Below are 14,405 nucleotides of genomic sequence, written 5' to 3'. Positions count from 1 at the left end.
AATGCATTTGGAGAAACATATATGATGGCTAGATGTCTATATACCTATATATTACCAGTGGTTACGTCTGATTGATATAATTACCAGCACATTTTCTTTTCTTTTTTCTCTTATTTACTTTGTTTTACACAGGCATCCTCATTTATAGAAGGGAAAAAAAAACCATGAAAAGCAAATTAGATATTGGAATGTATATGTAGGTTTAGACTATGACATAAGAGTAAGCAAATACTGATTTCTGTTCTCGCCCTGGTTTGCCACACTCGGAGGGGATGTGGACTGGAGAGTTCTGGAGAAATGGTATTTGCTTTGAGAGAAACAGGAGCATAGTGATTAAAAGCATGGGCTCTGGATCCCAAATGACTGGATTTGCAATCATGGCTCCACTTAGCAGTTGTGTGACACTGGACAGGTTACGTAACCTCTCTGAGCTCCCATTTCTTTACCTCTAAAATGGATGTGATAATAAAACCTACTTTGGGGTAATAGATTAGTTAATACACATCATATGCTTAGAGGAGTGTCTGGCACATACTAAATACTCAATAAACCTCAAGTATTATTATAATTCACTGTGACCTAGCTTGTATCCATTTGCATGCATTTTCTTAATGGGGGGAGCAGGATGGTTTCTTTAATGAGGTCTGTCTAGCTGTGGCAGCTTCATGGACCTGTGACTTGTGACCTGTGTGGTCTCACCTTGCACCCAGAAGAGCCCTGCTCTTGGTTTAATGCTCTTGGGTCAATATGTGGAAATTCTTAGTAATTTTTAAACAGGGCCCCCCTGTTTTCACTGTGCACTAGGACCTGCACATTAACTGGTCCTCCTCTAGCTCTTCCAGGCTAGGCTAGGGTAGGGGTAACAGGAGAGTAGTATCACTTCTGGATCCCTTCCCTCCCTCTCTTCCCTCCCTCCCTCCCTTCCTCCCTCCCTTCCTTCCTTTCTTCCTTCCTTCCTTTCTTCCTTCCTTCCTTTCTTCCTTCCTTCCTTTCTTCCTTCCTTCCTTCTTTCCTTCCTTCCTCCCTCCCTCCCTTTCTCTCTCTTTCTCTCTCTCTCCTTCTCTTCCTTCCTTCCCTGTTTTCTTTTTTAGGGGATACAAGGGGGTACATGCGCAAGTTTGTTATTTGGGTATAATGCATGATGCTGAGGTTTAGGGGTATGATTGATCCTGTCACCCAAGTAATGAGCATAGTTTTTCTACACTTGCCCCCTCCATCCCTCCCGCCAAGTAGTCCCCAGTGTCTATTGTTGCCATCTTTATGTCCATGAGTACCTATTGTTTATCTCTTACTTATAAGTAAGAACATGTAGTTTCATGTTTCCTGTTCTTGCATTAGTTTGCTTAGGATAATGGCCTCCAACTGCATCCATGTTGCTGCATAGGACATAACTTTGTTTCTTTATATGGCTATGTAGTATTCCACCATGTATATGTACCACGTTTTGTTTATTCAGCCCACTGTTGATGGGCACCCAGGTTGATTTCATGTCTTTGCTATTGTGAAGAGTGATGTGATAAACATATGAACGCATGTGGGAGTTTCTTTGGTAAAACAATTTATTTTCCTTTGGATATATAACCAGTAATGGGATTGCTGGGTCGAATGATAGCTCTGTTTTTAGTTCTTTGAGAAATCTCCAAACTGCTTTCCACAGTGACTGAACTAATTTACATTCCCACCAACACTGTATAAGTGTTCCCTTTTCTCCACAGACTAACCAACATCTCTTGCTTTTTGACTTTTTAACAATAACCATCCTGACTGGTGTGAGGGGTGTGTCTCATTGTGCTTTTAATTTGCATTTCTCCAGTGATTGGTGATACTGAGCTTTTTAAAAAATGTTTGTTGGCCACTTATTATGTCTGTTTTTGAGAAGTGTCTGTTCATGTCTTTTGCCCATTTTTTAATGGTATTATTTGGTTTTTGCTTATTCAATTGTTTAAGTTCCTTATAGATTCTGGATATTAGACCTTTGTCAGATGCATAGGTTGCAAATATTTCCTCCCATTCTGTGGGTTAACTGTTAACTCTGTTCATAGTTTCTATGTGCAGAAGCTCTTTAGTATAATTAGGTCCTACTTGTTAATTTTTATTTTTGTTGCAATTGCTTTTGATAACTTCATCATGAATTACTTCCCAAAACTGATGTACAGAATGTTTCCTGGTTTTCTTCTAGGATTCTTGCTTAGGTAAATCTTCAATCCATATTGAGTTACTTTTTATATATGATGAAAAGTAGGGGTCCAGTTTCATTCTTCTGCATATGGTTAGTCAGCTATTCCAAAACCATTTATTGAATAGGAAGTCCTTTCCCCATTGCTTATTTTTGTCAATTTTGTTGAAGATGAGATGGCTGTAGGTGTGTGACTTTATTTCTGGGTTCTCTGTTCTGTTCCATTCATCTATGTGTCTGTTTTCGTACCAGTACCATGTTGTTTTGGTTACTGTAGCCTTATAGTGCAGTTTGAAGTCAGGTAATGTGACACCTCCAGCTTTTTTTTTTTTTTTTTTTTTTTTTTTTGCTTTTGGTTGCTTTGGCGATTCAGGCTCATTTTTAGTTCCACATGAATTTTTAGAATAGTTTTTTTCTAGTTATGTGAAAAATGACGTTGGTAGCTTGGTAGGAACGGCATTGAATCTGCACATTGCTTTGGACAGTATGGCCATTTTACTAATATTAATTCTACCAATTTATGAGCATAGAATGTTTCTCCATTTGTTTGTGTTAGCTGTGATTTCCTTCAGTAGTGTTTCATAGCTCTCCTTGTAGAGATTTTTTTAACTCCCTGGTTAGATGTAATCCGAGGTATTGTACTGTATTGTATTGTATTATAATTTTGCAGCTATTTATAAATGGGATTATGTTCTTGATTTGGCTCTCAACTTTAATGTTGTTGGCATACAGAAATGCTGCTGCCGATTTGTGTACATTGATCTTTTTTTTTTTTTTTTTGAGACGGAGTTTTGCTCTTATTGCCCAGGCTGGAGTACAATGGTGCGATCTCGGCTCACTGCAACCTCTGCCTCCCGGGTTCAAGCGATTCTCCTACCTCAGCCTCCCGAGTAGCTGGGATTACAGGCATGCACCACCATGCCCGGCTAATTTTGTATTTTTAGTAGAGACAGGGTTTCTCCATGTTGGTCAGGCTGGTCTTGAACTCCCAACCTCAGGTGATCCACCTGCCTCAGCCTCCCAAAGTGCTGGGATTACAGGCATGAGCCACTGTGCCCAGTCACATTGACTTTTTATACTGAGACTTTACTGAAGTTGTTTACCAGTTCCAGAAGCCTTCTGGTGAAGTCGTTAGGGTTTTTGAGGAATAGAATCATATCATCAGTAAAGAGAGATAATTTGACTTCTTTTCCTATTTGCATGTCTTTTATTTCTTTCTCTTGCCTGATTGCTCTGGCAAGGACTTCCACTACTATGTTGAATAGGAGTGGTGAGAGTGGGCATCCTTGTCTTGTTCCAGTTTTCAAGGCAAATGAAAAGTGTATTTCTAGGAATTTATCCATTTCCTCTAGATTTTCTACTTTGTGTGCATAAGGTGTTCATAATAGTCTTTAAGGATCTTCTGTATTTCTATGAGATCAGTTGTAGTGTCTTCTTTGTCCTTTCTGATTGTGCTTGTTTGGATTTTCTCTCTTTTTTTGGTTAATCTAGCTGGTGGTTTATTAATCTTGTTTATCCTTTCAAAAAAACCCACTTTTGGTTTCACTGATTCTTTGTAAGAATTTTGGGGTCTCAATTTCATTCAGTTCTGCTCTGATTTTAGTTATTTCTTTTATTCTACTAGCTTTGAGATTAGTTTGTTCTTGTTTTTCTAGTTCCTCTAGGTGTGATGTTACACTGTTAATTTGAGATCTTTCTAACTTTTTGAGGTAGGCATTTAGTGCTATAAACTTTCCTTGTAATGTTGCTTTTGCTACATCCCGGAGATTTTGGTATGTTGTGTCTTTGTTTTCATTTATTTCAAAGAATGTTTTTACTTTTGCTGTAATTTTTTTGTTTACCCAAAAATAATTCAGGAGTGAGTTGTTTAATTTCATGTGTTTGTGTGGTTTTGAGACATCTTCTTGGTGTTGATTTCTGTTTTTGTTCCACTGTGGTCCAAGAGTATGATTGGTATAATTTCTATTTTTTTGAATGTATTGAGATTTGCTTTATGGTTGAGCATGTGGTTGATCTTGGAGTATGTTCTGTGTGCAGATGAGAGGAATGTATATTCTGTGGTCAATGGGTGGAGTATTTTGTAGATGTCTATTATGTCCAATTGGTCAAGTGTTAAATTTAAGTCCAGAATATATTTGTTAGTTTTCTGCCTCGATGAGCTAATGTTGTTAGTGAGTTGTTGAAGTCCCCCATTATTATTGTGTGTTGTTGCTGTCTAAGTCTTTTCATAGGTCTAGAAGTACTTGCTTTGTGAACCTGGGTGCTCCAATGTTGGGTGTGTATATATTTAGAATGGTTAAGTCTTCTTGTTGTAGTCACCCCTTTATTATTAGGATAATGCCCTTCTTTGTTCTTTTTTTTTTCACTATTGTTGGTTTATGGTATGTTTTACCTGATATAAGAGTAGTGACCCCTGCTCTTTTTTGTGTTCCATTTGTGTAAAAATCTTTCTTCAGCCCTTTACTTTGAGCGTATGGATGTTGTTACATATGAGATGGGTCTCTTGAAGACAGCAGATGAGTGGCTCTTACTTTTTATCCAAATTGCCACTCTATGCCTTTCAAGTGGGGCACTTCGATCATTTACATTCAAGGTTAATATTGATATGTGAGGTATTGATCTTTTCATGAAGCTGTTAACTGGTTGCTTTATAGTTTCTATTGTGTGGTTGCTTTATACGGTCTGTGGGCTATATACAAGTGTGTTTTTGTGGTAGCAGGTATCATTCTTTTGTTTCCACGTTTAGAAGTCCCTTAAGGATCTCTTGTAAGTATGGTCTAATGGTAATAAATTCCCTTAGCACTTGCTTGTCTGGAAAAGATTTTATTTCTCCTTTGTTTACAAAGCTTAGTTTGGTGGCATATGAAGCTCTTGGTTGGAAGTTCTTTCTTTAAAAATGCTGAAAATAGGCCCTCAATCTCTCCTGGCTTGCAAGATTTCTGCCAAGAAGTCTGCTGTTAGCCTGATGGGGTTCCATTTGTATGTGTTTTTATCTTTTCCTCTAGCTGCCTTTAAGACTTTTTTCTTTGGCACAGACCTTGTACAGTTTGGTGACTATATGCCTTGGTGAAGTTCATTTGTAGAGTATCTTACAGGTGTTCTCTGGATTTCTTGTATCTGTACATCCACCTCTCTACCTTGCTTTCTTTTTCAAAGAGGGCCCTAGACCATTGACCCTGGGATCCTCCCACTCAGAGAAGCCCCAGATCAGCCACTCTGGACTTTCATCTTCATTTCGATGCTGGTAATATGCAGAGTTTCCTAGAAAGTTGTGCTGAAGTGAAGGATGATGATGACTTGATGGATGAAAAACTCACTGTTGCAGACATGTTCACGGACATTTGGGAACATTTTTTTCCCCTCTATGCTTCTAGACCAGTGTTGAACTTATATTATAACACTGAGCTATAATCTATTCTGAATCATAATTACTGTTTCAGTACCCTTTTTTTTCTCTAGCTTGTGGGAAGTGTAAGGATAGCAATTGCAGCTTCTTCACTTCTGCACTCCTTGATAGTCTCAATAATGATGTTGATCAGAGGAATGATAATAACAAACATTTACTCACTGTGTGCTCTGTTCCAGGGACTGCTTTAAGTACTTTGCAAGGTACTTAAATCTCTAAATAATCCTATAAGGAAGAGTCTATTATATTCCCATTTACAGATGAGAAAAGTAAGACAAAGGGGGATTAAATAGGTTGGGATTCAATAAACGGTTGTATTTAGTCTTTACAATCTTAAGTTATCTGTACATCAGAAAAGGTCCTCTAGTGTCATGTGTAATAAAATAATTTGAAAGCACTGAAGATCCCTAGCAATGAGCAAACTGAAGCTACAAGAGATTATGTGGCTTACTGTTACATGATAAATTAATTAATTTAACCAATATCTATTGAGTTACCGTTCATATTTATTACAGTCCTTGCTTTATAATCCACAGTTCTTTCTACTTTGCTACTCAGCCCTACGTAGCTGATAAAGCAATGGGTCTACTCAGAATCCCTCATGAGCCAGTCATTAATCTATTGTTGCTTATCTCCAAACCTACTCTTTGCTTTATTTGTGATACTGGGGCTGGGACTGAGCAGATCACATCTCTTCTTTGCCAGTGAATCCTGTTAGGTTCTGCCAAGAGGAGTTACTGGAGAAAGCCAGCAAGGTTGGAGGAGGAGATGGGAGGGAGAAGCCGTTGCTTTTCAGCTTCCTCTTTCTGTCAGAGTCTCCATTTATTTCTGGGAGCAGCAGCTGAATCCAGTTTGCTTTTTTGTCAATACTCACAGGATCAGCTTCATCATACCCACGCAGAGAGGCCAGCACACAGCAGAGACTCTGCTTTAGAGGCTGGATCCCAGCCAACCTGAGCTTGGACCCTGGCACCAGCTGAACAGCACTTTCACCCACATGCAGCTCTGCAGGGTCCCTCATCTACAGAGCCTCGAAGTTTGTAAGTTTTAATAATTCCAACCTCTTCCCTTTGTTCCTCGTGCCCTAGGAGTCGTAGCTGCCTCTTGAAGGTAGAACCTCCTAGTATATTTTGCCTTTCCAATTCTTTAGTACATAGTACTTCTTTAAATTCTCTCTGTTAAAATAACTGGTATGGTGTGGGCACCAAAGAAGCCACCCCCACACTGTTCTGTCTGGCTTAGGTAACTACAAGCAAGGGTGATGAAGTCCGAGTCCTTTGATAAAACTCTCACAGTGAGAGATGCCACCACGATATCTCCCCAGTCTTTTTGTTCAGTGAAAGATGGTGATCCCTTGGGTTGGGCCAAGTTCCTTTGAGAAGAGACTGTCTTGGCTAAGAGCAAATTCATGCAGGAGTGGTGGCCTGACCAAGGGAACTGGCTGGAATTTGCCAGAGTGGATGAAAAAGGTCTACAATAAGGTAAAGGGATCCAAAACTATTTTTCACAATGACACACTGATTCATAGAGTAACCTCAAGTCATTTCACACTGAAATTATATTTTCAGGATTTTAAAGGGCAGAATATTAGCTTCAATACAGCAGAAACGCAATTTATAAATATGTATTTATATTGATGTTGATGTTCCCCTTCCTGTTTGTCTCCGGGACTGAACATCATCACTATGCTAGGCAAGGATCCCAGTGGGCAAGGAAAGGCCTGCAGATGCCCCTCCCAACCAAGACCTGTGCACCCTGGGCCTTGGCTGCTGAACTGGTCATTTCTTCACACATTGGCTTGACTTTGGGAGATGAGAACTAGGAGGGGGCCAGACAATGAATGTTCAAGCCAAACTCTCATGGGGAGCCTGGGCCAGAGCAACTCCACTTCCAGGGATGGAGAAAAACCTGAAAGTGAGCCAGGCAAGAGGAGAGTGAGCATGAAAGCAGCAAGGGGGTGAGGATGCACACAGAGCTCTGACGTTCGCAGGGACTTCCATGCTCATGTTCTGAATTTGCTCTATCATATGAAAACAGTTAGCTCCCACAGCCTAGATTAAGTTTTGGCATCTGAAGCCAAACTGGAGGCCTGACTTGGCTTCCCCTTTGCTCTTTGTGCACTTCAGAGGTTTGCCAGGTTTCTGGGATCTGATAAGCTGGATCAGCAGAAATCCAAAAAGATAGGGGCCAAGGGTTGGCCTTTATTCTCTCATTGGCCATCTTCTTTTTGATCTCCAGCTTCTCTGGGTGAACCACCCACTGAACTTTCTCCAAGGACAGGGCTTCACTGAGTCATTTAAGACTGGTGGGAATTAAGGAAATCACAGGATGAAGCCCAAGGCTTGGGAGATCCATTTGTTTGTCTTGTTCAACAAATGGTTTTTGAGTGGAAGTGAATACATGTTTGAGCAAGAGAAAAGGAAAGAAAGAGGGAAGGAAGAAAGGAAAAGAAGGCAAGAAGGAATAGTATCCACTTCTGTTCTCCTAGGCACAAGAAAAATGAATTCCAAAAAGATTAGATGATGTGCCCTAGCTCATGCTGCTAGTTGGCAGCAAGATACAGGACTGGAACTCGGGTCTCTTGATCTTTGCGTTGTATCACTCTGACACAGTGTGACTGAGCTGGAATTATATCATCCCTTTCAAAGGTACTTGTTCCTAAGGAGGAGAAGAATAAAGGATGATGGGTGGGGCGTGCAGTAGTTAATAACTTCAAAGAGACATAGATTGACTGCACCTCCAAGTGACTATTGGCTTGGCCCCAAATCCAAAATGTTTTTGTCTAAATAGGTTGTATTTGCCCAATCCATTTTTATGCATGATTCCCTCTTAGTCTTCAGCTCTGACTAAGGCCTATGGAAACACCAGCGTACACACAACTGAGTGATTTCAACTCAAGCTGGTACATGCTCTGGTTGGAGAGGAGATAGCATTTCTGTCTCAGGACTTGAGCTGAAAAATAATAGGCATATACCCAGCTGACAAATGATTGAATCTGAGTCTTCTCAGTGAAGCATAGAAATAAACTGGGTATCATAAAGACATACACCAGGTGATCACATGATCAATCAATGAGTATTTATTAAAGGGTCACCATGTGCCCACCATCACATTTTGAAAAGGTCTTATCCTCACAGAGCTTGCTGTCTGGCTGAGACAGTGAGAAATATGCGTGTGTAAAAGTAGAGCACAGTATGGCTATCTGATACTAGGCTGATGAGCGTCAGGAAAGGATGGAGGAAGACGTGCTCATTTACAGAGCTTAGGGGGATACAACTATTGTCTTCAAATGAGGTGAAGGCAAGCAGAGCTGTTCTGTGTTGCTCTAGAGAACAAACGGATAGCAGGGAGGCATGCTTGGGCTCATTGTAGAGAACAAATGATTTAATAATCAGAGCTATCTAACATGGTAGGGCTGGCTCATTAGTCAGAGGACTCCTCATTCTCAGAAGCTGCAGTCACAGCTTCACAGAAGCTTGTCAAAGAAACAGCAGAAAGTGGTACAGGTTGAAGTGGGAGATTGTTCTGGATGACCTCTAAATGTCCTTTCCAACTCTCAGATTCCCAGGATTTGTTGTATAGGAGAGGATTACACTACATGTTGCAGATGGTTAGTAAGTGCAATGATAGCAAGAAAGTGACATCACCTCTTGCAACCTCCACCTCTTCATTTGATAGATGAGGAAAATGATGTGGGCTCACCTCAGGAAGCTGCTGGAGGAAGTGAGAAGGTGGGTCTGGGCACAAAGAAAAAATGCATATGAGGGCACATTTAATAGAGCTGTAGGGGTGTGGCCAGGGAAATCCTATGAGGAAGAGGCCTTTGGAGTGATATGACTGTATACAACAATGATGATTGCGACTATTACACATATTAAACCCCTACAATATGCCAAGCACTTTCACGCTGTATATACTCTTCCACCAATCCTTGAAGTAAGCAATATATGCCTATTTTTATAGATGAAAACTGAAGATCAAAGAGGCCACACAGCCATCAAGCAGCAGAGGGTGACCTTGGGTCCTTATTACCTGACTTCAGGGTCCACGCTCTTGACCAACAGGTGGTACTGTCCTTGACTCATCCACACAGGTGACCTGGGCCTAAGAAGGAGCTGGATCTTGCAGGCCTCTGTGGGTAGAGCTCTCTTACCTTGACCACATGGAGCTTGGGCAACAGATTGCAGTCAGCCAGGGTCAGCTCATCCCCATCCAGGAACTTGCGCCGGGACCCCTTGTCTTCCCCACAAGTGTTGGCGTCAATCTCCTCCGGTAGAGGGGTGTTCAGGTAGTCATCCAATTTCTTTAGAGCCTTGGTTAGGCCTCTCTCAAGGGCTGGCATGGAAGAGTAAAAGAAGGGCCTTTGTTCAAACTACTTGCCAGTGGATACAGTCATAGGGTCTTCAGAGTGGAGTAGCTCATCTAGAATCCTGTCCCCCTCATCACATTGCCCACTCCCCACACACTGCAGAATACCTGGAAACCATTCACACAATGCAGTAGAAGTGTACTAAATAGCCTGAAAAGGCAAACCCTAACCAAACAATAAACATTAGCTAATCCTTTGCTTTGAAAAACATACAGAAATACAGAAATACAGGCTGGGCGTGGTGGCTCATACCTGCAACCCCAGCACTTTGGGAGACCGAGGTGGGCAGATCATGAGGTCAAGAGATCGAAACCACCCTGGCCAACATGGTGAAACTCTGTTTCTGTTAAAAATACAAGAATTAGCTGGGCATGGTGCATGGGCCTGTAGTCCCAGGTACTAGGGAGGCTGAGGCAGGAGAATCTCTTGAATATGGGAGGCAGAGGTTGCAGTAGGTGCAATAATACTAGCCAATTTATTTGTTTATTTGTTTGTTTATTTATTTATTTATTTATTTTTCAGACAGAGTCTCACTGTGTCACTAGGCTGGAGTGCAGTGGTGTGATCTGGGCTCACTGCAACCTCCGACTCCCTGGTTCAAAAGATTCTCCTGCCTCAGCCTCCCGAGTAGCTGGGATTACAGGCACGAGCCACCACATTCAGCTAATTTTTGTATTTTTAGTAGAGACAGAGTTTCACCATGTTGACCAGGATGGTCTCGATCTCCTGACCTCACGATCGGCCTGCCTCGGCCTCCCAAAGTGCTGGGATTACAGATGTAAGCCACCGCGCCCGGCCAATACTAGCCATTTTTGTAAAAGTTTTGGTTATCTATAATTTGCTAATATTCCACATCAACCTACATATTACATTTTTAGGACGAAAAGGCTATTACCTAGGTAAATAAAAACTATCTAGAAGTTCCAGGACAGAGATACGCATCAGATTTTGTGGAAGTATTAACTATAGCTAACCCAACCCAAGAAGAGTTGGGGACAAAGCCTTCAGGGGGACATGACAGAGGGAAAAGAACAGCCCTTTTTGATGTCACCCCCAGAGAAGTGATGAGTATCAGGGAAGAATATTTGGGTTTACTCTAGGGAAGCTTGTTCTAAAAATCACTGCTGTCTCAAATGGAAGGACTCCACCAGAAATGTGCAGTCCCCAGCTGCACAGAAAGCTGTCATGGTTGTGACTCAAAGAATGAACACCCAAAGGAAGATAACGTGGGAGAAGGCTTTTACAGTCTTGCCCAAATAATTATCTGTCACATAATTTGTTTAGACACCCAAGCAGACAAAATACCCAAAAGAACAACTGTGGGAAGCCATCATCACTGAAAATCATTTTGCCCAGAATCTCATAGTCCATTCTAATCAGAGAACACTACCATAGAAACTTTCTACTTGAGCTCAAAGGAAAAACATGGAGGAAATGGCTGACCAGGGCATCAGTCATTGCACCTGTGTCATCAGCCCCATCCCCAGCAGCTGTTTTTCCAGACTCTGGTTTAGAGTCTGACACTGAGATAATGGAATTCAATCCTGCTGTTCATTCCAGTAGACACAAGGGGGACACTGCCTTCTGGAGGCAAAGCCAAGAGGGCTGTACTCTTGTTCAGGTTTTCCCAAATATGCCTTGTTAGCCACTCCTCTCATAACCCACTTTTTGTCTTTTCATAGAAGGCCTTTTGTTCGAGACAATGGAATGACACCAACCCAACATAAATCAATTGAACACTTACTGGAATGTTTGAAAACTGCCTGGAGGCTGGGCATAGTTTCTCAATACTTTCTTCTCCCTGGTGTGGCATTTGAACTACTTCATCATCTGCTTTGTGTTTCCAGTTTGGGAGAATAGACTAAGCAGGGCTGGGAAAATGCAGTATATTCCTTAGTAATTGTCTAGACTGTGATGGGATTGCAAGGCTATACAAAGGCAATGGCAGAGGGTGGGTACTAGAAAATGCTTATTATGCTTTTCTTCCCAAAGCACTTGTGATTTATTTGTTTGCTTGCTCAAAACCCTCTACCCCTTTCATTTATGGAGATTATGGCAAAATCTTGATTTTAATGAAGAAAGGAAGAATCAAATACTGGGCCTGTGAAACTTTGACCAATAAATACCCTCTGAGGGAAAGAGTCACACGATAGCAGATGAGACATTGCAGGTTCTAATCTCAAATGGTCCTGGAGACCTGAGTGGGCTGCGGCACAAGTCTGTACCCATGTCACCAGGTCTGGGAAATATCATGAAATTTGGTGAAAAGCCTAGAGCAGTGATTGAAGTTCCTTGGGAAGATAGTTCTGTATATCCCTCCGGTTATTCCTTGAGATGGAAGGCATCAAGTCCAGTGGCAGGAATCATTGTTGATTTATGTCGCAACTGCGACATTCCATGGAGCTTTCCAAGTCAGCACATTCTGGAAGGCACCCTCTGTGGATCAGTCTCCTAATTTGGATTTGTGTATTTTTGACCAGGAATGTGAAGGCTGTAGTTGGTGGCAACCGTGGTAGAGCAAGAGGAGACAAGGCAGCAGGGAAAGGACTGCTTGGCCTGGGGCTAACCTGTGTTTAAAGCTCAAGGCTGCTCAGGATGGATTCACTGGGAAGCTGCTGAGCCTTCAGCTTCAAGGTCTCTTACTTTCCTGGGTCCCTTCCAAGCCCTTGGATCTGATTTCAAGAATTCCATGTTGGTCCTTATTGTATTGCCTTAAGGCCTCATAAATCCCACAAATGTCGTTGATCCTGGCACTTACATGTGACCTTGGGCAAGTTTCTCTACTTCACTGAGCTTCTGCTTTCTCGTCTCAGTAATGGGACTAAGGATCCTTCACCCTGTTAAGACCACTGCTGGGATTAACTCAGATAATTCAGGGAAAGCACGTAATACAGTGCCTGGCCCATACGAGGACATCAATTAGTGGTAGTTGTTGCTATTGCCTTACCAAATGTGGGCTGCTCCTGTTCTCTGTTCCTTGCTCCATATTCTTGGTCAATATATTCCTGAATATTTCAAGCTGCAGTGGAGAATGGGTGATTTTAAGAAGCCCCAGATTTGTGGCCACCTCTCTGGAGAGGAAAACCAATAGCCTGGAGATTTGTTTCCCTTACTTATTTAGTATACAGCCAAAGCCTTATTCCTTATACTCCCTTGGGATGCTCCTTGGTGACAAGCTATGTTGAAAGGCTCACCCAGAGCAAAATAGACCCAACATGGCTGTGTGCTAAAACACTGCCATATTATTAGATAGCAAATGGCAGCACCCACTATACTCTCTGCCAGTTCTTTTCCTCCTACCTGCCAACTCATTCCTCTGACCCTGGCTCAATCTGCCATCCATAGAATTTAATGATCTCTCTTGGCTGATGGTACTCGGGTCATGAAACTATTTGTGTTGAACTTTCTGCTCTGGTAGGAACAAGGGGGATGTGAAAGAAACTAGAGCAACAAAATGATGTTAATTCCTTGTGTTTGTATTTGAAACCCTCACTCTAAATAATTACTCTGAGCAGCTAGATGGGGTATCCCTCCGACTACAGCAAGTGAGCCTAGGGTTGGGGCACCCAAGACTCAGGATCACTAACATCCCAGGGACTTGATAGATACCCAGTGTTTTAACTGCTTTCTTCCCCTCTCCACCTCTGCTCTCCATAAAGATTTATTCTGTACCACACACAAATGCACTGGGTAAAATATGTGACGAGGAAACAAGGGGAATAGTTCATAAATATTCTCAGCCATATGCAAACAATCTTAGATTTATTTTTCTCTTTTTTAAGGAGGAAAAAAATCCACCCATTCCATGATCACTTCCAGATTCATTGAGGTTGATATTACATAAGACCCAATATTGTTTTCTCGTTGTAGAGAAATAATGACTTGGAAACAGCAATTTGAGCTAAGAAAATAATATATTCTTACCAGGGCATGGAGGCTGAATGGGGACTGGGGAGCCAAGACTCTAACCCAGCCTCCAACAAGTTCTTGCAAGCACAGCTCAGCCCTGGTTTGCTGGCAGGCTCAGTGCAGCACAGGTCCTGATGAGCATAAGGCAAAGCAGACCCCTAGGGCTCAAAATGCACATGGAGAGGAGCAGATATCAAAGGTCGTCTTTGAAAGAACGAGAACAGCTCTGTGGGCCCAGGTGGCTGCATGCTCAACTTCTCATATGTGGATTTTCTCTTGTATGTGTGTTGCAGCAAAATAAAAACCAGGAACCCACCTGTGACTGTTGTCTGCAGATTGGATGGGTGTCTGTTCAACTCTCCATGGAGAAAGAGGTTGTGGCTATTGGGCACTGGCCTGGGCCAAGTACCCTCTGCCCTATCTTGTTCCTTTTATTGCCCTAGTCCGGTACCTTAGCACCAGCAAGGAAATACACTCACTGAATCCCTGCAGTGAGCCAGGGATGTTTATGCAACTACCATTTAAACACACAACAAGGCTATTGA

At 41.9% G+C, this 14,405-nt stretch overlaps 1 protein-coding gene across 3 annotated transcripts in view; it reads right to left on the bottom strand.

Moving 5' to 3' along the window:
* The window catches only part of CLIC5 (chloride intracellular channel 5), a 177,648-nt gene that overhangs the window by 4,941 nt on the left and 158,302 nt on the right, over positions 1 to 14,405 (bottom strand). For all 3 annotated transcript variants that reach the window (XM_010372542.2, XM_030928889.1, XM_010372543.2), the window contains exon 5: positions 9,736 to 9,917. In XM_010372542.2, coding sequence (XP_010370844.2) covers positions 9,736 to 9,917 — 182 coding nt within the window. The remainder of the gene's footprint in view (positions 1 to 9,735; positions 9,918 to 14,405) is intronic.

Source organism: Rhinopithecus roxellana, chromosome 4, assembly GCF_007565055.1.
Source record: "Rhinopithecus roxellana isolate Shanxi Qingling chromosome 4, ASM756505v1, whole genome shotgun sequence".
Lineage (NCBI taxonomy): Eukaryota > Metazoa > Chordata > Mammalia > Primates > Cercopithecidae > Rhinopithecus > Rhinopithecus roxellana.
This window is presented reverse-complemented; position numbering and strand designations above follow the sequence as displayed.